The sequence below is a fragment of the Maylandia zebra genome, linkage group LG7 (assembly GCF_041146795.1).
Source record: "Maylandia zebra isolate NMK-2024a linkage group LG7, Mzebra_GT3a, whole genome shotgun sequence".
Lineage (NCBI taxonomy): Eukaryota > Metazoa > Chordata > Actinopteri > Cichliformes > Cichlidae > Maylandia > Maylandia zebra.
In genome coordinates, this window is record NC_135173.1 from 69,449,703 (window position 1) to 69,471,790 (window position 22,088).

Sequence of the window (22,088 nt, forward strand, 5' to 3'; positions counted from 1 at the left end):
TTTATTTATATTTCTTCATACATACTTATATAGTTCTATACTGTGTATTTTGTTGTACAGTTATTTTATTTTCAACTTTAATTTATATATTTTATCTTATTCTTTCCCAGTTAAATTTACCCTTCATTCTAATTTGTGTTGTACAGTTATTTCATTTTTAACATTAATTTATATTTTATTCCTTCCTAGTTAAATTTACCCTTTTTAATTTTTCATATTTATTTCCTATCTTATTCATAGCCTTTTCCTTTTTTGTTTTCTTTAGGTCACGAGCAGTTGTCCAAGCATTTCACTACATATCGTACTGTGTATGACTGTGTACGTGACAAATAAAATTTGAATTTGAATTTCCTGAGGTAAAATTGCCTTAGTCCCACCATTCCTTTGTTTTCAAAAAAAGAAGGAACCACAAGATGTGCTTCAGCGACTCACACATGCAGGAATTTTTTAATGAAGCAAGAGACGGACTGCAAATGATTTAGCTGCTTTGATTTGGGCAGGGTTCTTAACCAGACAGATGGGAAAAGCCTTGGTTACTTATTACTGCAACAAGTAGATTCAGGGTCCTAGAAACTCAACGAATTTGGGTATCCTAGTGTGAGAAATTGCACCTTGTTGTGGTAGTAAGTGCAGGATCTTAGAAGCTCAATAATTTGAGCATTCTAGTGTATGGCAGTTTAGCACTTTTGCACCAGTGAAAAAAGGCAGAAAGGCCTTGTTCGTACAAAGGAAGCTGGGCTCAGAAAAATGGCTACTGGAGCAGTGGGAGGCATTCCTCCACGTTGTCTGGTTGAAAACTCCAAGTGTGTGGAAGATGGTTGTGTGATGGAAAGTGTGATATTATTCTGTTATCATGTTACCTTATATATGTAATCAAAGTAGTTGAAGTATGATACTGCTGTAGATCATATTATACCCTTTAACATAGAGTGTGTGATCAGTATGTAGTTTTAGTTTGCATTTTACTTCTGACTTAAAAGAGTGTGAAAATCATTAGATCTATTGGATTGACCTGTATTACTCGACACTGTTGAATGTGTTACACTGTTTCTTGACATTTCATACTGCTGAATCATGAAGAGAATGTTGTGTGCAGAGGACCTTGTGCAGATAATAGAAGAAACAGACCACATTCCAGACCCCCACCTTACAGAGAGCAGAGAAATAAGGAAGCCGAGGTCATAACTTAGGCGCCGTAAGAGAGAAAGAATGTGAATGTTTAGGCTTTTACGACTAGGTGGGGGCCACTAGAGGGTATAAAAAGCTGAGTAACCCGTCACCATTTTGAGACTTGCTGTGACCCTCTGCAGGCAGGTCTCCCCATCATGATGGTTTTAATGCTCTTAAGTGTTGAATTGTATGGAAATAAATGATTGTTGATTGAGCATTTATACACAGAGTACTGTCCTTCCTTCAGCCCAAAGATTCAAAGAATTGGGAGATTTCAACAAAAGATATGTTGACAGGGATAAGAGTTTTTTATTGTTTGTAGTTTTTTGTTGTTGCTGTTGTTGGGTTTTCTGTTTATTTGTTTTAGATGGACCACTGGGAGGGAAACCTCAGAAATACGACGCCTGATTTCAGGACTGTTGTGGGAAGGACTCTGTCCTTAGTTTATGGTGTTTAACACTTTTGCATCGGAAGGAAAAGGCCAGACGGTGAACGCGCTTGTCCACAAAGCTGAGCCCAGCAGTACGGCCAGTGAGGCTGTAGGAGGCATCCCTTCAGGTGGTCTGGACAAATCCAGGTTTTGATTGTATGATTTTTTTTCTTTCAGAAATATGGGAAAGAATACATGGAGTATGAAGTGTGTAGAAACTGAGGAATGCAGTGAAGAGAAGTGTGTGTGTGTGAGGAGTGCTGTGGGTGTGTGTATAAAAGAGATGTGTTAAAATGTGGACAGAAGAATAAGAGAGGGAACGTGTTAATGAGCAGTGATGAAAATGATATTAAATAAATGTTTTAGTGTGTTAGTACAGGTTGCTACGGAACTGGATCAGCGCCCTCCACAAGCACAGCGGCCGGAGTAAAATGATAGATCAACGTAATTGGAACCGCATACAGCCCATGTTTTGGCTGAATATTTCACAGCTTCACTTTATGCACATCTTAACCTGAAGAACATGCTTCGAAGACAATCAATCTCTCCCTGAAGACGAAATGCAGTTCGAGAGCAACGGCGTCGACTTCAAGAGTCAACAAGGTGAAGAGACAGCAACACTGCCCTAAACCTTAAACCTTAAAGGGTTCAGCAGCATGTACACATGCCATAGTGGATGGAAGCATGCGCTCCTGATCACAAGCTGAGAGGTTCACCAGCGACATCACTGTGTGTGAATGGACTTGAGAAGACTGTCTGAGTTTCACATTTGCCATACTGGGAGTTGAAATGGCAAAGGAAGAGACTGAAAAGAGTGAAAGACAAAAGGCAAAGCCGAAGAACGGCCCACTGGCCTCTGACACGCCACAACCATGAACTGCTGCAGATGCAGGAGAAAGACAGAAGCTGTGAGAAGTGGGAGCATGGAGGAAAAATGAAGGCCGTTGTTGTTAATGTGAGAGCACATGAAAATTGTGTTGGGAAACTGTGGCCGACTGTCTTGTGGAGGTTGAGAAAGAGTCCGTAGGATTGCAACAAAGGTAAAAATAAAATGCACACAAACGCACACAGAGAAATGTGAAGGAAAAGCAGCTTTAAGGACAAAGCCCTGCTGAATCTGCAGCTCCACTGCACACACATGCATTGAACCTGCCTACTAACACACACACACACATGCAATGAAGATCAGCTTGTTATCTCTCATCAGTGTTAAAATAGTGTAAATTTAACAGACACTTGTTATCAAATGCTGAGTGTATCCACTGCTGACAATTAACTCTCTAGGGTTGCAGGACAACAGTTTACCTTTTGTGAAGGGAAAAAAGATTCTGGTTTGACCAACCAGTGATCAGACAATAAATTTAGTTGTTGATACAGTAAATTGTGAGATGTTTTCTGCTTGATTGGTGCAGCACAATTAATTTACTGTATGAAGGAAATTCTCTTTTGTGATAATATTTTTTGTTACTAGATCAGGGAAAGATGACTGGATTATAAAACAAGTGAATAAGATGTAGCAGAGGGTTGAGTTTCCTGTTTCTGATGTGTGGGTGAAACTTGCACCCAGATACACATCACTGAATACATAAAACAAACTTGTTTTGTGAAATACATGATGACATGTTACACGTTTACTTTTGGAGGGGGAGAAAAGGAGAAAAGCTAAATGAAATGATTGGGTCTGTGAAAGTGACAAATGAGTGACCTGGGGAAGAAATTCACATTCCAGTGATAAAACATTGATATGAAGTGTTTAGGAAGCGTTTAATGGTGAACATTAGTGTTGTGTGAACTGTGCAGCTGCTAATAAAAAAGAGGGAGATTTCTCTGTGTATTTAGCAGGTGGATCTATGTTTGTTGGCCCCAGACTTTCCAGGATTGTGTGATATTCTGGAGCACTTGTGGGCAACCAGTAAATATGATGTGGGGAAAATGAACAAAGGCAGTGACTCTTAAGTCTGATTTTAGACCATGTAAGCATCAGTTATAAATTAAAGTAAAGCCAGGAGCAGTGACTGCATGGCAGGTTCTAATCCCTACAGCATGTTGTTTCACCTGAAGGCAAAACGTTTCCTGTGATTTTTCTGGCAGATTTTGGGGTTTTGTTTTAGTACCAGACTGATTCTGCCAGTTAGGTTTGGGTTGTTTTCTTTTTCTTTTTGCACGTACAAACTGGGCCCAATATGGGTTTTATTTTTGTAACAGTGCACTTAGGAAAAAACCTGCCAGGTATCACCCCTCTGGGTGTGATATTTTGTGTGTTGATGATTTAATAATCAGCTCTCTTTAAGCAGGCAGCAAGATTGGAAGTAAAAGTGCTATAAAATACTTTACTGAGAGCAAATACAAAGTGAGATTCTCCAGATTACAATGGCTTAGGAGAAATACACCTACCTAGGACCATATTAGATGGCAAGTCCTGTGTTTAAAAGGATTGTAGCGATTCAATTCATTTCAAAAGCAAAAAGAATTGTTTTTATTTTTGGAATGACGTAATATTGCTGCCAATGGATACTTAAATTCGTGCGCAGTTTTCCACTATCAGCAATGATTTGTACGAATGTATATGACTGGATGAATGCATGTGATTGAGATGAATGCATATGACTGGACTGTGGCTGGACTGATGATGTCACTTAGTCACTTCTAATGCCTAATCCACCCCAAACAGTGAAAAAAGGGTGGATGTATGTGGGGTTTTTTTTTGTTTTCTTGTTTTTGCAGGAGCAGGAGGATGGCAGAGACCAGAGGAGGGGGAGACCTGTGGGTTCACATTAATATGTGTGGAACCTGCAGACTTAATCCTTTACATAGCACTTTTCTGTGTTACTGATTTTTGTGTGAAGGAAACTGTGGTTTTACTGGCTGCTTGTTGGTTATGGTACCACATTGTAGTGTTGGGAAATGTTAAATGTTACAGTGGGAAAATGTATATTCAGTGTGAAACACATACTGTGTTAAGATCAGTATCACTCCTTTCGCAGAAAAGGAGGGTTGACCACATGATTTACAGCAGCACCTCTGGAATCTGTTAATCTAGGCCCGACCTGCGAGGACACACCACCGGCTAATTTTTTTTTCCTCTCTAAGGGTTTTGGCATCACACAGGCAGACATAAGTGAAATGAAGCAGGTTTTGCAGTTATTACAGAACATCTTAGTGTGGGGCTCATTATCATATCTTTATTCATTTTAAGGTGTTGAGCCCACAGTGTTTAAAACAAGTGAGTGACATTACTTAAGAAAGGTCACTGGCTACAGTAGCTTTGAATAAACACATTTGGCAAATTATGGCAACAGTAGTGTTTTTAATGATTTGGGGAAATAAACTGCGCAAGGCACACTTGTGTCTGTGGTGTGGGATGCCTTATTACTCTTATAACCTACAGTTGTTTGCAAGTGTGAAGTTTGTATTTACTCACTGATTTTGGTTTCTGGGTAATCGTGGTGTGGATGCAGGCTCCAGGCAGAGCCAAGAATTAGACCTACTTAACATGACATTAATACAAATTTTATTCTCTAACACAGGGTTTAAAGGGCTGGAGCGAAATTACTCAGGAGGAGAAGCCCTGATGTTGTCTGAGAAATGATCTAACTACCCTTTTGTGTTGTTATTCTCCTAGTTCTGATGAGTTGACTCATGGGAGAGACCATGTGTCAAAAGGAGGGAATCCAGGTTTAATATGAAACAATGTTCTCTATGTTTTCTGAGTTTTTTCATGATAATTTTTCCATGGCTTTTTGTGGGATTAACAGTTCATTTATAGGTATGAAACCTCTACATGGGGCACAGACATGTTCAGATAAGGGTAGGGCTGTGCGATATGACCAAAATCTCATATCCTGATATAAGACATCTATCGTCCCAATAACGATATAAATCACAATAATTTAATATTTTCTGTATATTCTATGAATCTCGGGCAGCTTGACTTGCGTGAAGTGTTTCCAGGTGGGCGTCATGTACCTGGAGTCGAGTGTTTTAACCGATGCATGAAACGATACATTTTTAGACACAAGTTGTAATTGCCGCCGTTTTCTTTGTGAGTATTACCCATCGTGCTGCGGGGAAAAGCCTGTTGTAACGTTGAGTCTTTTAGCACCTGACGGCTCTTTTTGGCTTCTCATCCGTAAATACTCTGCATACTCTTTCACGTGATTGAGTTTATTTTGAAAAGTCTCAACAGGATCTTGAACTTTATTGTGAAAGGTTAATGTGGAAACTAAACCAGGGGACACGCAATGGTTTTGCCGTCGTTGTTGCTAATGACAACGCATAAAAGCAGGCGCTTGTCCGTCCGTAGTGTAGTTATATTAAATATAAGAGAAAGAGAAAACTTTAAGAAATTAATATAGCCACTACAGCCACCATGAAAACGATGAAAAAATATTGAAGTAAACAGTTTATTTTGTGACACCACGAAACAAACAATAGCGTAAAATGAAACGATAGACGTTTTTATATCGTCATTCGATATATATTGTTATATCGAACAGCCCTAGATAAGGGTTGAACTTCATTGAACTAAAAGGAAAATGTGGTTTGATGATGGTTGACATGTTTTCCAAATGGTTAGAAATTTTTCCTCCTAGTAAGGAGATACAGGTGCAGTAGCCAGAGTATTGCTGGAAGAAATCATCCCAAGGGTGGAATCTCCAGACTGAGATTGAGACTGGGTGCTGATCAGAAGTCTTCAGAGACCCAGCGAGAAGCAGGGATCATTCATAGCACAGCTGACAGCCCAGGCAGTGGTTGAGATCAAAGGTCGTGCGGTTTGGGGCCCTACTAGTCATCATGAGAAGATTCCAGAACCACAGAAATAACCATAAAGGTTAAAGATCTCTGCATTAGACACTGAGGAAGACAACAGGGTGTCAGATGATCTCTGCCCTTTTAACCTACAGCTGCATTGGAACGAGAGAGTGAAGGGTGAAAAGAGCACCCTCCTCCAACAAGGGTGTGCCAAGCTCCAACTCAGCGACTGCAGAGCAGACCCTGTACCACCCAAGAGCGATCAGCGAATGAATGCAGATGACAACTGATTAAAGAATCAGGCTGTCATGCCTGAAGTAGTTGTAGTTGTGTTTTTGAGTTAAGGTGGTCGTTGGTGTATAGTAATCTTACTAGTAAGGATATGATTTAATCACATATTTAATCATATCACATCAGAAATCTGCCACAACACTATTCAGATGTGAAATTATAACAATAGTCATGTGACATTCATGGATAGATGCCCTGTTTTTTTATTCTCACCTGGAGTTTCCAGGTAGAATCACAGTTTTACTTCCTGTTGGATTGCTGCTGCAGCCACCATCGCCTGGTGACACTTTGCCGATACTGACTATAGCCATCCAATCAGATGCAGACTAGAGAAAATAATAAATTGACATGAGTTATAGAAAGACAATTCCGTCAATTTTATTAAACATGTACATTTAAATGAAGTTTACCATTCAAAATCGCCTCACCTCCGGTTCATAGGAAATCGCCAGCTGGTAATCAGTCGAAGAATGGAGGTTGTCCACAGTAAATCTAAGCCCCACCCCCTCAAACACTCTGACCAATCCTAGGCCAGTCCAGGTTACTGGCTGGTGAGATGCCCTTTGACGGGGAATGATTTGCAGGGTGTAACCAGGGACCAGAGGTATGCTGGTTTGCTGCTGGATGGAAATAAACAACAGATGCACTGAGGAAAGAGGACGATCTGATTAGTTGAAACATATGAATTGAGCTGTTTCCAAATTCAGGGGCTGCATCCTTTGGAGACCACATTTGTGGGACGACTATATCACAGCACACCAAAGGCTGCTCCAAATGCGGCCCACTAATGCGTCTTCCTTTTCCCCGGATTTGAAGAGAGTCCGGTGTATCCTTTGTGTCCCAGAGAAGCCCAGACCTCTCTCCCCAGCTATCTCTTCCAGCTTATCCGGGGGAACAGCAAGGCATTCCCAAGTCAGCCAAGAGATACAATTTCTCCAGCGTGTCCTGGGTCTGCCCCTGAGCTTCCTCCTGATGGAACATCACCCAGGAGGCGCCCAGGAGGCATTCTTGTCAGATGCTTGAACCATCTAGACTGGCTCCTGTCGATGTGGAAGAGCAGCATCCCTACTCTGAGCCCCTGCCAGATGGCTGAACCTCTCTAAGGGAGAGGCCAGCCACCCTTCGGAAGATGCCCACTTGTTCATCACTTGTGAACAAGACCACAGGATAGTTAAACTCCTCCACTTGGGGTAGTAACTCATCCCTGACCTGGAGTGGGCACCCCAACCCTTCCGGCTGAGGACCATGGCCTCAGACTTGGAGGTACTGATTTTCATTACCACCACTTCACACTCAGCTGTGAATCATTCCAGTGTGAGCTGGAGACGATCACCTGATGAAGCCAATAGAACCACATCATCCGCGAAAAGCAGAGATGAGATTTTTAGACCATCAGGTGAAAGCCTTCTGCCCCTTGGCTAAACCTAGAAACTTTGTCCATAAAAATTTTGAACAGAATCTGTGATAAAGGGCAGCCCTAGCGGAGTCCATCACCCACTGGGAATGAGTCCCACTAATTACCGTCTATGCAAACCAAGCTCTTCCAATGGTTGTATAAGGATTGAATGGCCTGTAGTAATGGGCCAAACACCCCATACTCCTGAAGAACACCCCACGGAAAAAGGGACACGGTCGAATGCCCACAGCCAAAACACTGGCTGGGCAAACTCCCATGCACCCTCATGTATCCTTGAGAGGATAAAGAGCTGGTCCAGTTTTCCACGACTAGGACGAAAACCGCATTGTTCCTCCTTTATCTGGTTTTTATCATGTTATCATAGCATGGCTCAAGCACGTTCATCATAGTTTAACCCCCTTGTTTTGCACAACGGAATATGGCCTGCCGTCTGCAGCTAAACACCCCAATAGCTTTTGTAATAGCTTTAGCCCGATCGGACTGGGCAGCAAAGGGCTGCTTAAATACAGAAAACTCTTCTGCTCTTCCACCTGGACCGCTAGTGCTGGCCATAACTATCGCTTGACAGACGCACCATACACATAATTTTTTTCCTTCTTTTTCGAATCTTCGGATTACGTGGGTGTCAAACCGTGGAGTGGGATCGGTTCGGATTACGGATCAACCGTGATCCGTTGCACCACTAGTACATATCAGCTGCCTCCGAAGTCCCACAGGCGAACCAAGGACTCCTTCAATAGGACTCCTTCTTCAGCCGGGTGGCTCCCTTCACCTCTGGTGTCTAAGGATGGGTATCGAAACCTGGTTCTTGTTGAGAACCAGTTCCCACTGTTTCAATTCCTTGGAATTGTTTGGCATTTTTGCAAATGATTCCCTTATCGATTCCAGTCGCCCCGAATGACGTCACCACGTTGCAGAGTGTCATTTACCTGGCGGGTAACATGGCGCCTAAGCGGCTCAAACACTCAAAAGTTTGGTTATACTTTAGGAGAACGGATGACAACAGGGCAACTTGCAATACTTGTAAAGTAGATACTTCATTTAAGGGAGTAAACACTACGAATATGCAAAAGCATTTGCTCACAAAACACGCAATAACCTCAAATGAATGTCGTGTTTTTAATTCTGCTCCGGACTCGTGAATCTCAACCCAGCAGCAGAGGTAACGTTTGCACGTCCTCTCCCGTTAATGCGGCAGGTAAATAATCAACTAACAGTGCATATTATATTAGCACGATGTGCCTTATTACAAAACCTGCCATTACTGTGCATTTAGGTGACCAAGATGAGAGAGACAAAGTCTGGCTGGCTCAGATGCTGGCAGTTCTCGCTGCAGTCTACCGGTAGCGTCTCCTTTCAGGCCAGGATAGACAAATGTCACAGAGCAGTGACTCAGTTTGTGGTCAAAGGCTTGCAGCTGTTTGCCACAGCAGATGATTTTCAGTAAGTGTATGTGTTTAATTGTAGGCAGGGACATTACTGGATATTCTTGTGTAATTGCTACAGAATAATTTGTGTTATGCTTTGTTATTGCTACAGAAGAATATTTATTTTATTATTTTACAATTACATTTTTTTTCCTGGGGACCCTGTGACACCCATTGAAGAGCCATAGGCTGTGGATCTCTTAAGATCTCACTTTTGGGTTTGTAAGGCCATGTTACTCTTACTTAGAGAAGATATAAAACAAAGTTCTAAGCTAATCAACCTTAGTGTTCTCCTTTTTAAAAAATAAGAATCAATAAGAGAATCGATAAAGAATCGAATCGTTAAACAGACTCGAAAATGGAATCGGAAACATGAAAATCTTATCAATACCCATCCCTACTGGTGTCCACCATTTGGTTTAGGTGTTACCACCATGACAGACACCAACCGCAGCGCAGTGCAGCAGCTTTGGCGGTGGAGGTGCTGAACATGGTCCATTTGGACTCAGTGCCCCCAGATTCTCTTGGAAAACTGTTGAAGCTCTGCCAGAGGTGTGTGTTTAAGGTCTTGCGGACTGGGGGCCTCTGCCAGGCATTCCCAGCACACCCTCACTATACCTTTAGCTGCGCCATGTCTGTCCAATGTCCTCCCCAGCCACCTGATCTGATGGTGATCAGTTAACAGCTCAGCCCCTCTCTTTACCCGAGGGTCCAGAACATATGGCCGCAGGTCTGGTGATACGATTACAAAATCGATCATCGACCTATGGCCTGTAAATGGCCTGTATTTATATAGCGCTTTACTAGTCCCTAAGGACCCCAAAGCGCTTTACATATCCAGTCATCCACCCATTCACACACTGGTGATGGCAAGCTACATTGTAGCCACAGCCACCCTGGGGCGCACTGACAGAGGCGAGGCTGCCGGACACTGGCGCCACCGGGCTCTCTGACCACCACCAGTAGGCAACGGGTCAAGTGTCTTGCCCAAGGACACAACAACCGAGACTGTCCAAGCCGGGGCTCGAACCGGCAACCTTCCGATTACAAGGCGAACGCCCAACTCTTGAGCCACGATCAGCCTAGAACTTTCTGCACTTTGTGCACTTATGGACGATCTTATGTTTTAACATGGTGTTTGAATCCTGGATTCATTGTGAGTCTAACGTACAAGCAATTTTTTGGAAAAAAAAAACATGGCAAACAGTTGTAGCAAAGCAGTCCAGAAATAAAAAAGTGAGTACTGGGTTTTTATCTCACCCAAATATCCAGTGGAACAAATGTTAGCATACCAAAGAATCTTAGAACATCAAACTTAGCTAACCTTCATCTAAGTTACATGACGTTAGTGATATTGCTACTTAATCGGGTCATGCAAACTTTGGTTAGTTATAACCTGAACCTTTGTTATAAAGCCCAACATTTATGCCGATCTTATGGACTGGACTGGTTCCTATATAGCGCTTTTCTATTCTTCTGAGCACTCAAAGCGCTTTACACAACTTGTGCATTCACATATTTTCTTAGTGCTTTCTAATTAACATTCACACTCCAATGGATGCATCGGAGAGCAATTTAGGGTTAGTATCTTGCCCAAGATATTTGGCATGCGGACTAGGGGAAGCCAGGAATCAAACCACCAACCTTCCGATTAGTAGATGACCTGCTCTACCGCCTGAGCTTATGTCCTGTTTCCCATTTCTCTTAGGTTTTTTTTTCTCTCTGATTAAAATGAAAGTACGTCCCATGATTCTAATAAGAAAATTGTGCTTTCATCCTGCAAGTTACCAAATGCTTGATGAGACCTATTATATTTGTACTGTCAAAATGAAATGAGACTAGTCTCATGCTCTACTCTAGCAAACTAGCTAAACTTAGATTCATTGTTGGTTAAGGGGACTCAGTACCCAGATTCACATGTAGATGAAAAAACAACATACAGATTTTCTGTATTTCTGTTGAACATGCTGACCACCACAGCAGTAGCTGCGACTGTCATGGTTGCCAGGCAACAGGAACCCCATGTTGTAGGCTAGACCGTCCAAGTTCACAGCCTTGCACTTCTGGCCTTCGTTGCCTTTGAAGAATGCAGCCCCTGAATTTGGACACAACCTATAGTCTCCAAATAATCAAAGCATTAAAGTGTAACAGAAAATGGATCTCACCAATCTCTTTCTCATTTTCTGTTGCTGGGCAAGTTGGCGAGCCCGCCGAACTAAAATAACTCGTCCATTTTGGAACTTGGTGTCAAAACCTTGCTCTTTGAAGTACTGCTCACACTGAGGTAACACTCGTGGGTTCAGCTGAAAACACACACGCAGATACTGTTTATATAGTGCAAGTGGACAGCATTCACAGTGCTTCACTTGTTCCACATTTTGTCATATTAGTATGGGCAGAAATCTGTGCCATCAGAAACTGAATTTGAATGAGTTCAATTTGAATTTGAATTGCTCAGATTGAATCTGAATTGTAACTTGAATAAATGCTTTTGAAAACTGAATTTGAATTAGTCTAATTTGAAATTGAATTTATGGTTTGAAAATGAATTGATTTGCTTTGAAACTGCATTTTATCCTTTAAAAATTCAGCTCTCGAATAATTTCAGATTCACTTCTCACCATTCAGTTTCAGTTCTACAATTCAATTTCAGTTCCAAAATTCAGTTTTTTGGAACTTACATCCGGTTCCGGTTCAAGCGCAGATCAATAGAACTACGTTTTACTAGCGGACCGAAAGTGTTACTGACGGGAATCTACAGCGTCTTGAGCTGAATTAAGACTTCAGAAGTCATTCGTCATGTCGAATGACCAGCGGATAAACTCTCAGGTTGGTAATAAATGTATTACATGTATAAGAACAAGCATCATGTTAACAAATGATAGCCGTAAGGTAACTTTTATGCTTATTGTAGCTGCTAGCTAAAAACGCTAATTTAGCGTAGTTTGCCCCGAATTCAGCTTTGAAAAACAAATATGATCGACTGTTTCTAGTAGAATTCCAAAGTTGTCATCTTGGACCCTCTCAGAGTACCCCCTCTGTATGCTTGCAGAGACCCCTACAGTAGGGAAACATGCAAAACAGTGTCCAAACCTTTGTATTTTAGCTTTATTTATGTCTTACACGGCATCCCAACTCTTTAGCTAACTTAATAACTTTAGCTAACGTGAATAGTTAGTCTAATTCATTAGTGCAGCATTACTGGATCATCTCTGTTTGAAGTGATATAATATGATATACAACTATCACTGTGTTTAACTACCATAATAATTCTTAGGGTACTGAGTGCATACTTAATTAGATTTTTTTTTAAAGCATACTGCTCCATTACTATGTTTGACAGGCTGAAGTTGTCGGGTCACCTCCTAAATCGACCATCTTTTACAGGTGTTTTGTGCCAGAAATGGAGTGTCCACTGAAGACTGAAGATACTGAATCTCTGCGCCTTGCCATTGATCCCTCTTGTGCCTTCATCTAGACAAGAGACAAACTTCACCACTCTCATATGCTCTGTACCTACATCACCTTCCCTGACAGTCATAGCTTGGCTCATCTGAGGGTGAAATTATAAGAATGTGTTATTTTGCAAAGTGCTCTCTAGGGTTCCTAAATAAAATATGGCATTGAGGTCATTTCTTTTGAATTAATCCCTCCTTCTGAAATATAAGAACCTCTCCTGGTTTTAATGGCACTTTGGATTTCCTTACTTTTTGTTCCACTCCCAACCCCAAATAGATGCTGACAAGCTGCCACAGTAACATGGAAGAGGGAAAGACGTTGGAAAGGACTACTACAAATAAACCTAATGCCTAACAATGAAAAGTGTAAAATAATAATATTAATAAAGATAAAAGATAAAGTAACAAGTTTTTAGTTTCTTGTTTATTCCAAATGATCATCCAGATGTCTGTGACATGTGATGACAAACACCATAATGGAAGGCCTTAGTCATCACATGCTTAAACTCATATTTTTGCATATGCTGAACAGGCAGTCAGACATGCTGTAACTGTGGGGTAGAAAACAGCATGAACACCATACAGCAGGGGTCTCAAACTCCAGTCCTCGAGGGCATGGAAAAGTTGCATGACACTGGCCCTTGGGGACTGAAGTTTGAGACCCCTGTCATATGGAATATGACAGGTGTGGTTGAACTGCATGAAGACTCTGAAGTTTCTCTTCTCTTCTGGCAGGACAGGAATGTGGCCTTGTCCTGTGAGCCACTATAAGGATGTACTTAGAGTAGAACTGGACTGTCACCGGCCTCAGGCTCTTCACCCTTTTCAAAGACAAAGCAGTCATTTAGATAAAATATTAGATATTGTTTACCTGTAAATGCACAAAGTAAATTTAGAAATGTTATTATTGTCAAGAGTGAACAAGCACTGATAGTGTAATCTACAACTGTGGCCAAACGTTTAGAGAATGAGAAGTGGTGTTTGCTTATTTACAAAGTTTGCTTGTTTCAGTGATAGTTGTATATCATATTATATCACTTCAAACAGAGGTGATCCAGTAATGCTGCACTAATGAATTAGACTAACTATTCACGTTAGCTAAAGTTATTAAGTTAGCTAAAGAGTTGGGATGCCGTGTAAGACATAAATAAAGCTAAAATACAAAGGTTTGGACACTGTTTTGCATGTTTCCCTACTGTAGGGGTCTCTGCAAGCATACAGAGGGGGTACTCTGAGAGGGTCCAAGATGACAACTTTGGAATTCTACTAGAAACAGTCGATCATATTTGTTTTTCAAAGCTGAATCCAGGGCAAACTACGCTAAATTAGCGTTTTTAGCTAGCAGCTACAATAAGCATAAAAGTTACCTTACGGCTATCATTTGTTAACATGACGCTTGTTCTTATACATGTAATACATTTATTACCAACCTGAGAGTTCATCCGCTGGTCATTCGACATGACGAATGACTTCTGAAGTCTTAATTCAGCTCAAGACGCTGTAGATTCCCGTCAGTAACACTTTCGGTCCGCCAGTAAAACGTAGTTCTATTAATCGGCGCTTGAACCGGAACCGGATGTAAGTCCCAAAAAACGGAATTTTGGAACTGAAATTGAATTGTAGAACTGAAACTGAATGGTGAGAAGTGAATCTGAAATTATTCGAGAGCTGAATTTTTAAAGGATAAAATGCAGTTTCAAAGCAAATCAATTCATTTTCAAACCATAAATTCAATTTCAAATTAGACTAATTCAAATTCAGTTTTCAAAAGCATTTATTCAAGTTACAATTCAGATTCAATCTGAGCAATTCAAATTCAAATTGAACTCATTCAAATTCAGTTTCTGATGGCACAGATTTCTGCCCATATATTAGAGCCTTATTCCAAAATGGATTAAAATCATTTTTCACCTCAAATTTTTACACAGAATACCCTATAATGACAAAGTAAAATGAGTTTCCCTTAAAGTCTTGCAAATTTATTAAAAATTAAAATACAAACAAATAACATGTAGCTATAAGGAGGAATTGTTTGTAGACCTTTGAGCCTGGACTGTATTGAGGCACGGATCTGGAACAGAAACATTTCTAAAGATCCCAAATGAGCACAGCGGCCTGCATTATTCATAAATAGACGTTTAGAACCACTATTACTCTTCCTAAACCTGGCTGCTCAGCAAACAGTTAGGGAGCTGAAGGAATGGGCTAGAAGTCCTTACTTATAGAGGTCACCAAGAACCTAATGCTCAATCTAACAGAGCTCCATGGTTGCTTTGTGGAGAGACGAGAACCTTCCAGAAAGACAGCCATTTTTGCAGCACTCCACCAATCAGACCTGTATGGTAGCGTGGCCAGATGGAAGAGATTCCTCAGTAAAAGGATCAAGAGTTTGCTAAACAGCATACCAAGGACTCTCAGACCATGAGTAACAAAATTCTTTGGTCTGAGGAAATGAAGATTGAGCTTTTTGGCCTGACTGCCAAGCATCGCGTCTAGAAGAAACCAGCCACGGCGCATTATATGCTCAACACCATTGCTACAGGGAATCACGGTGATATAGAATCATGCTATGGGGATGACTTTCAGAAGGAGGAACTGGGAGACTAGTAATTGTTGAAGGAAAGATAAATGCTGCAATGTATAGTGATATCCTTGAAATCCTAACCTGCTCCAGAACACTCTGGACCTCAGACTGGGACGAAGGTTTATCTTCCAACAGTGCAACAACTCTAAGCACACAGCTAAGATAAGAAAGGTGCTGTCCAGACAGAGCTCAGACTTGCTTTTAGTTCTGGTTCATTTCCTTTTTTCTTGTTTTAGGTTCCATTGCACACTTTAGTGTCTATTTCCGTGTTTCTGATTGAGTTCATTTCTATGAAGAGTTTTCCCAGCAATAAATCTGTGCTCTGAGTTTAACTTTCCATTTCTGAGTCCTGCATTTGGGAACCTTATCCTGCCTGCTCCACAGCACTGTCTTCTGAATCCAACCTGGAAGTTGGTTCCACAGAAGAGGGGCTTGAAAACTGAAGGCTCTGTGTAAGAGCCAAAGTCAATGTTTATGTTTTTCCTTTTTGTTTTGGTGGCACAGGTGTATAGCTTTACCTGCGTCTCAGGTGATGGTATGTGGGTGTGGTCACAGTCTATTTACCTGATGTCGGTGTTCGCAGCAGGTGTGTTGGGTGAGTGGTTTGTGGGCAAACTTTTCTGTTGACCGTCATTTTTTGGCACACCAGTTAATCCATGCGCTAGTTGGAAATTGATTGAAAGCACAAATGTTTGTTCTTGTTTTGTTCTTAAAATAAATGCGCAAAGTACTAGTATGACTCACTATGGATTATTGGAGGCGCGTCACAGGGACACAACCAACTCAGCCGGCTGCAGCTTTATTTACGGATGAAAGTCGCAACACTCTGCCTCTCATTCCACTTTTAAATAGTCTAGGAAAGAAGAATGGGACAAACTGCAGAAAAACAGGTGTGCCAAGCTTGTAGCATTGTACTCAACAGGACTTGAAGGTGCCATTGCAGCCAAACATGCTTAAACAAAGAATTGAGGAAAGGTTATGAATATTTATGTACATGATATAATTTTTTTTAATTTTTAATAAATTTGCAATAATTTCGAGTAAACCTTTTTTACTTTGCTACTATGGGGTATTGTGCGTAGAATTATGAGTTGAAAAAAATGAATGCAATGAATTTTAGACTGAGGCTGTATCATTACACAATGTAGAACGAACAAAATGCTGTGAATACTTTGCTGAATGCACTGTAAAAAGACAATTTTACCTATAAACACATGTTAATACTGAACTATAGCTGTGTAGGTTCTAAGTCATTCAGGTCATGGTAGCCTAAGGAGCTTGGAATGAAAGCAACTGGACTTCTTTAATTCAATTAAAATTCAGACCGCGGTCAAGTGAGCCATCATTTCTGTGCTTCTACACCAGCCTTTACGGCAGCGCTTTTTATCCTTCATTCCCGATCACAAACATAGACTTGTGCACACATACACACGTGTGCACACATTGCATTGGGACAGTATGGTTGCATCATGCATTTCTTCACCAGGGCTGATGTGTTAGTTGTCCAGTATAGGTCCTCGGAAATGTGGTCACCTTTTATGGATAGGGGAGGGGGATGAGTTTTTTTTCTTGCAGAAGTCCATGACCATTTACTTGGTTTTCCTGGTGTTTATGGTTAGGTTATTGTAGTCACACCATTCTGTCAGACATTGGATCTCATCTCTGTAGGCGGTGTCGTCATCATCGGTGATGAGCCCCATCAGAGTGGAGTCATCTGCAAATTTGATGATGATGTTGCAGGGATGTGTGAGGGTGCAGTCACTGGTATAGATGGTGTATAGGAGTGGACACAACACACATCCTTGTGGTGAGCCAGTGCTGGGTGGATGATCTCTGGTTGCCCACCTTGACTCTTTGTGATTGGTCTGTGAGAACGTTTTTGAACCATGCACATGTAGCAAGGGGGAAGTCTAAGTTTACCAGCTTGACTATAAGAATGTCTGGGATGATGCTATTAAAGGCTGAGCTGAAATCAATGATGAGCATCCTTACTGAAGTCCCAGCATTCTCCAGGTTATGCAGAGCAGAGTGGAGGGCAGTGGAAATTGCTTTCTCAGTGGACCTGTTTGCCTTATAGCAGGGGTCGGCAACCTTTCAGATGATGAGTGCCATCTAAAATGTCCTCAGAAGTCAGTGTGCTGTATGATTGCATTAGCAATAAATTTAACAATGCTCTATATTGACAGTTACACACTATATAGAACAACTTAATAGAATTATACAGTATTTGTTCGCAGATGTTGGCAGCTATCAGCGAATAGTTATCAGCTATTTTGAAACAAAAAAAGATACAGAGTTCTTGTTATGGATAAAAAGTAACAGCAAATGAACTGTACAAAAGAAAATATAAATGCTATTTATGGTCTCCTCACAACAATGATAAGAGAAATAAACTGGGCCAATATGGCATGTTTGTTAATACAGGGATAAACATGTTAATGTGATCTCTGGTCTTCCAATCAGCGACACAGGTCTATGAGTGTCCACCATTCAGATGGCTACCTCACGACACTTTTTGTGTGAGAGAAAATCTGCTCACACAGATATGTAGAGCCAAATACTGTCAATAAGGCCTCTGCAATGTTCTGAATGTCATGGTCCAGGTGAGTACGGGGTTTTTCCACTCCGCTGGGCTCCACCTTCAGGCAGAGACTCCAATCAGCTTCCACACCTGGTTCCAATCAAGTCACCAGCATATAAGACCAGCATTCACAACAGACCTCTGCCAGATCTTCTGCTAACTCATGTTAGTGCTAGGCCGCCAAGCCCTTGTGAGAACCCTTAACTACTGCTTTTCTCCTCACCGTGTTTTCTTTGTCATAGGACCCACCTGGCAGTCGCGCTTCCCAACCTAGATTACTCACATCTCCGCCTGGACGCTGGTTCTGTCATCTGGTTGCTTCCTTTCCATCATCGGACTACACCTGCCTGCCTCCCTGCCAAGCCCCTCACTCCAAGCATATTCTGGATCCTCTCTGGACACCCCCTCCTCGCATGACACTTTAAACCTGCAACGCGTAAGCCCTAACCACCATAGTCTAATCCTTCAGCTGTGATTCACTAGACTGCCACTGACAACTTGTCTCCTCTCATTATAGTGACTGCGTACCTCCATCCAAGCCGCTGCCCCTTTTTCCCATTCCCCGGATCCATCCGTGAAATCTAGCACCTAGTCATAGCACTCCGAGTTTCATATTCACAGTTTGGCCTCACAGTTCTCAGTTCATAGCTTCCACAGTTCATACCATTCATAGTTTCCTGCTTTTTAAGTTCACTAGGCACAGCAAATAAAGCACTGTGTTCACGCCCGTTTTTCTTCCCTCTGTATCTGCATTTGAGTCCACACCCACAGCCTGGCCCGCTCGGCCGTAACACTGAAGACAGTAAAACTTGACTGGGAGTGATGTCCAGCAGGTGAAAAAGCTCCATGAACATGCACAGCTATGGATTTCCGCTGCGTTCGTAGTTCTGCAAACTTTGACCCTCACAGAGTCGAGCTCCTGAAGCATTCGAAGTGTTGGAATGTAGAAATTTCAACATCGCTTGAAAAAACTGCCAGCTAGCAACATCCCTCTCACTGGTAGGCGAAGTTATTTTTAGCCAATTACACGTTGAACCTGGTAGTTGGGGTTGTTAGCCAAGTTACCGTCATTAAGAAGCGACACAACTAATGTGTCTATGCTAGTTAATTTGCAATGTGTACCACTGGCCCGGCCATTTATTTTTTAATGCACCTTCTCAGATTAATTCACTGCATGTCGTGCCCAGGGCTGGACTGGGACAAATAAAAATCAGCCTGGGCATTTTGACTACAGACCAGCCCCCCAGGTATTGCAGGGAAAATCATAAAGCCTTTTAATGAAAATAAACACTGTTGTGACAGTGATGTACACCGTCTTGTTGGTATGATTTCTATACATTTTACATCAGATAAAAACTTAAAGCGAGGCATTTTTAATGAGAATAAGAAAGAAAAGTATGTGTCCCCTTTCCCTGTTAATGCCCTGCCTGGCCTCCTGGCAAAACTTTGCTAGACATGCCCCTGCACAGTTACCAGGTGTCAGGTGCTTAGAAAAGTATCCTGGTGTTATTTCTCTGTCAGAAACAGTTCATAACTTCAACTGAGCTATTTTTACACATTGGCCAGCACCTGGCCAATACACCACCTTTCATTGTTTATACCGTTACAAAAACTAAAACAAACAAAAAAACATTGGCCCATAAAAACAAAATTCACTATTGGCCCACCGGGCAAATGCCCGATATGCCCGATGGCCAGTCCAGCTATGGTTGTGCCATCAGTTAACCCTTAGCTTGCCAGCTGTGGCACGCGTGCCCAGGGTTGCCGACCCTGGTTGGGGTCCAAACTAGGTGTGATGCAGTCCTTTATGTGCTTTAAGACCAGCTTCTTGAAGAACTTTGCGACCACTGGAGCACTGATGGTGGTGGACTCGGAACTATTGTTGCTGATTTCAGGCAATGAGGGGCAGTGGCATGTGACAGGGAGAGGTCCAATAGTCTGGTGAAAACAGGAGCCAGCTGGTCGGCACAGGCTTTGAAGATACTCCCAGGTATTCCATCTCGGCCAGCAGCTTTTCTCTGGTACTGCTCTGCAAACCTAGTTTTCTTGAAGAGTAAATGTGTGAGGGCTGTGCTCAGAGAAGGCTGTGGCAGAGCGGTGTGCATGGTAGGTGTGTCTACAGTTCTCTCAAAGCGGCTAAAGAAGTGGTTAAGTTCCTCTGCTAATGAGATGTCCATGTTATCCGTATTTGTCCCATTGCCTTTGTAGTTGGTGATGTGTTTCAGGCCCTCCCATACCTTCTTGGAGTTGTTGTCTGAGAGGTGATCCGATAGTTTATTTGAATAGTCCGGTTTTGCTGCTCTGATGCCTTTTTTAAGGTCTGCTCTTTCTCTGATATACATATCGTGCTCCCCAGATTTGTATGCAGAGTTGTGTGCTTTTAACAATTCCTGAACTTTACTCGTCATCCAGGTTTCACAGTTGGGGCTGACCTGGACCTACTTTTCCGTGGTGACAGTGTCCATGCAGTGCATAACTCACCACTGCAGATGTGTGGGTCTATAGGTCGCCATGTTCGAAGACATGCCACTCTGTGAGGGCAAAAGAGTCCTGCAGCTGAGCCAGAGCTTCCTTAGAAAAGGTGTTAATGTTTCTGATGGTGGGCTTTGTCCTTTTCCTGAGTGGTGTGTATGCCGCGACAACGAGCAGGGAGAGGTGGTCGGGCATACTCAGGTGGGGGAGGGGAACAGATCTGTAGGCTTGCTTAATATTTGAGTAAACATGGCCCAAGGTGTTATTCCCTCTCATGTGGCATTTCACATATTGTACAAATTTAGGCAGCACAGTTTTTAAGCATGCTTTGTTAAAGTCCCCTGCGATGATGTGTACTTCCTCTGGATATGTCCGTAGCTGTTCGGAGATCGTGTCGTTCAGGTAGGCAAGGGCTGTGCTAGCATTAGCGTCTGGTGATATGTAGACTGCTGTTATTAGCACCGCAGGCAGTTCTCTGGGATGTTGTTGATCCACTGATAATCGCTGGTAACGGGGTTCTGGCTGTCATAACTGATGTTGTATAATTCCCAATGACTTAAGGTGAATTTGGCTACACAATAAGGGAAACAAAAGAAAAAGAAAAGGGAACAAAAAGAAAAAGAAGATCACCTAATTGGGGGCCCTTAAACAACTGCGACTATGTGCACCGCCATGTTGTACTAAAATCTACAAGATATTAAAAATTTATTTAAAATCATCTGCAATAGTTGACATAGAATTGTCAGTTGAATACTCCTTTTAGTTACCTTCTTTACATGTCTCGCAACTTTTCTCACAAAATGCTGCATCTATCTATCTATCTTAAAGAACTCCATTCACTTTCTTTCCAAGCTCTGTGTCAGGTGGCTTGTCATCTGTTACACACCCGAGAAGAAGATGATGGATCAGCAGAAGAAGAAGGCGATGGAGGAGGAATTGTAGAAGACCTTCCTCCTAGCAGTGGGAAAGTGAGTTCAGCCTCATAGAGGAAATAATTCAGTGCAGGCAAGAAGTACCCAGGTGCAGGGTCAGAGCATCGCCGACCAATCATGTTGGGTAAACAGCGACACTGTCCATCCTCTGGAGAACACCTGACGGGACAGGAAATCCCCCCAAAAGACAGGAAGTGACACACTGGAGGCTCTATGGTGTCAGTTATTAAGAGTCTAATTACTGCTTTTATGATGAATTTCCAGCTCACAACAGCGTGCCATACCTATAAGGTAATAAACTGTTTTTTCTGATTATTTTACTGGTATTCAGTTGGTGCTTCCTGTTAATTTTTCTTCTTTCTCAAACTAACCTGTGATTCAGATCAAACTGACTGTTGATCTTTATTCAATACTTTTTATTATGTTTCACACAAAATAAAGACAGAAAGAAAACATACGTGCTGCCGTGAGCTCCGCCAATATCACAGTTACAAGGTGAGCATCTGAACACAGAGTTTCCCAATCCCCAGAAATCTGGCTGAACACAAACACATTAAAAGACATTAAAATCAGA

The 22,088-nt window shown here is 41.9% G+C and overlaps 1 protein-coding gene across 4 annotated transcripts in view; it reads right to left on the reverse strand.

Moving 5' to 3' along the window:
- lamb4 (laminin, beta 4) overlaps positions 1 to 22,088 on the reverse strand; it is a 69,486-nt gene that overhangs the window by 33,076 nt on the left and 14,322 nt on the right. For 2 of the 4 annotated variants that reach the window (XM_076887010.1, XM_076887007.1), the window contains exons 13-17: positions 21,973 to 22,052; positions 21,469 to 21,673; positions 11,653 to 11,790; positions 7,072 to 7,263; positions 6,857 to 6,969 (exon numbers count right to left, since the gene is read on the reverse strand). In XM_076887010.1, coding sequence (XP_076743125.1) covers positions 6,857 to 6,969; positions 7,072 to 7,263; positions 11,653 to 11,790; positions 21,469 to 21,673; positions 21,973 to 22,052 — 728 coding nt within the window. The remainder of the gene's footprint in view (positions 1 to 6,856; positions 6,970 to 7,071; positions 7,264 to 11,652; positions 11,791 to 21,468; positions 21,674 to 21,972; positions 22,053 to 22,088) is intronic. The other 2 variants (XM_076887008.1, XM_076887011.1) reach the window with 2 other exon arrangements.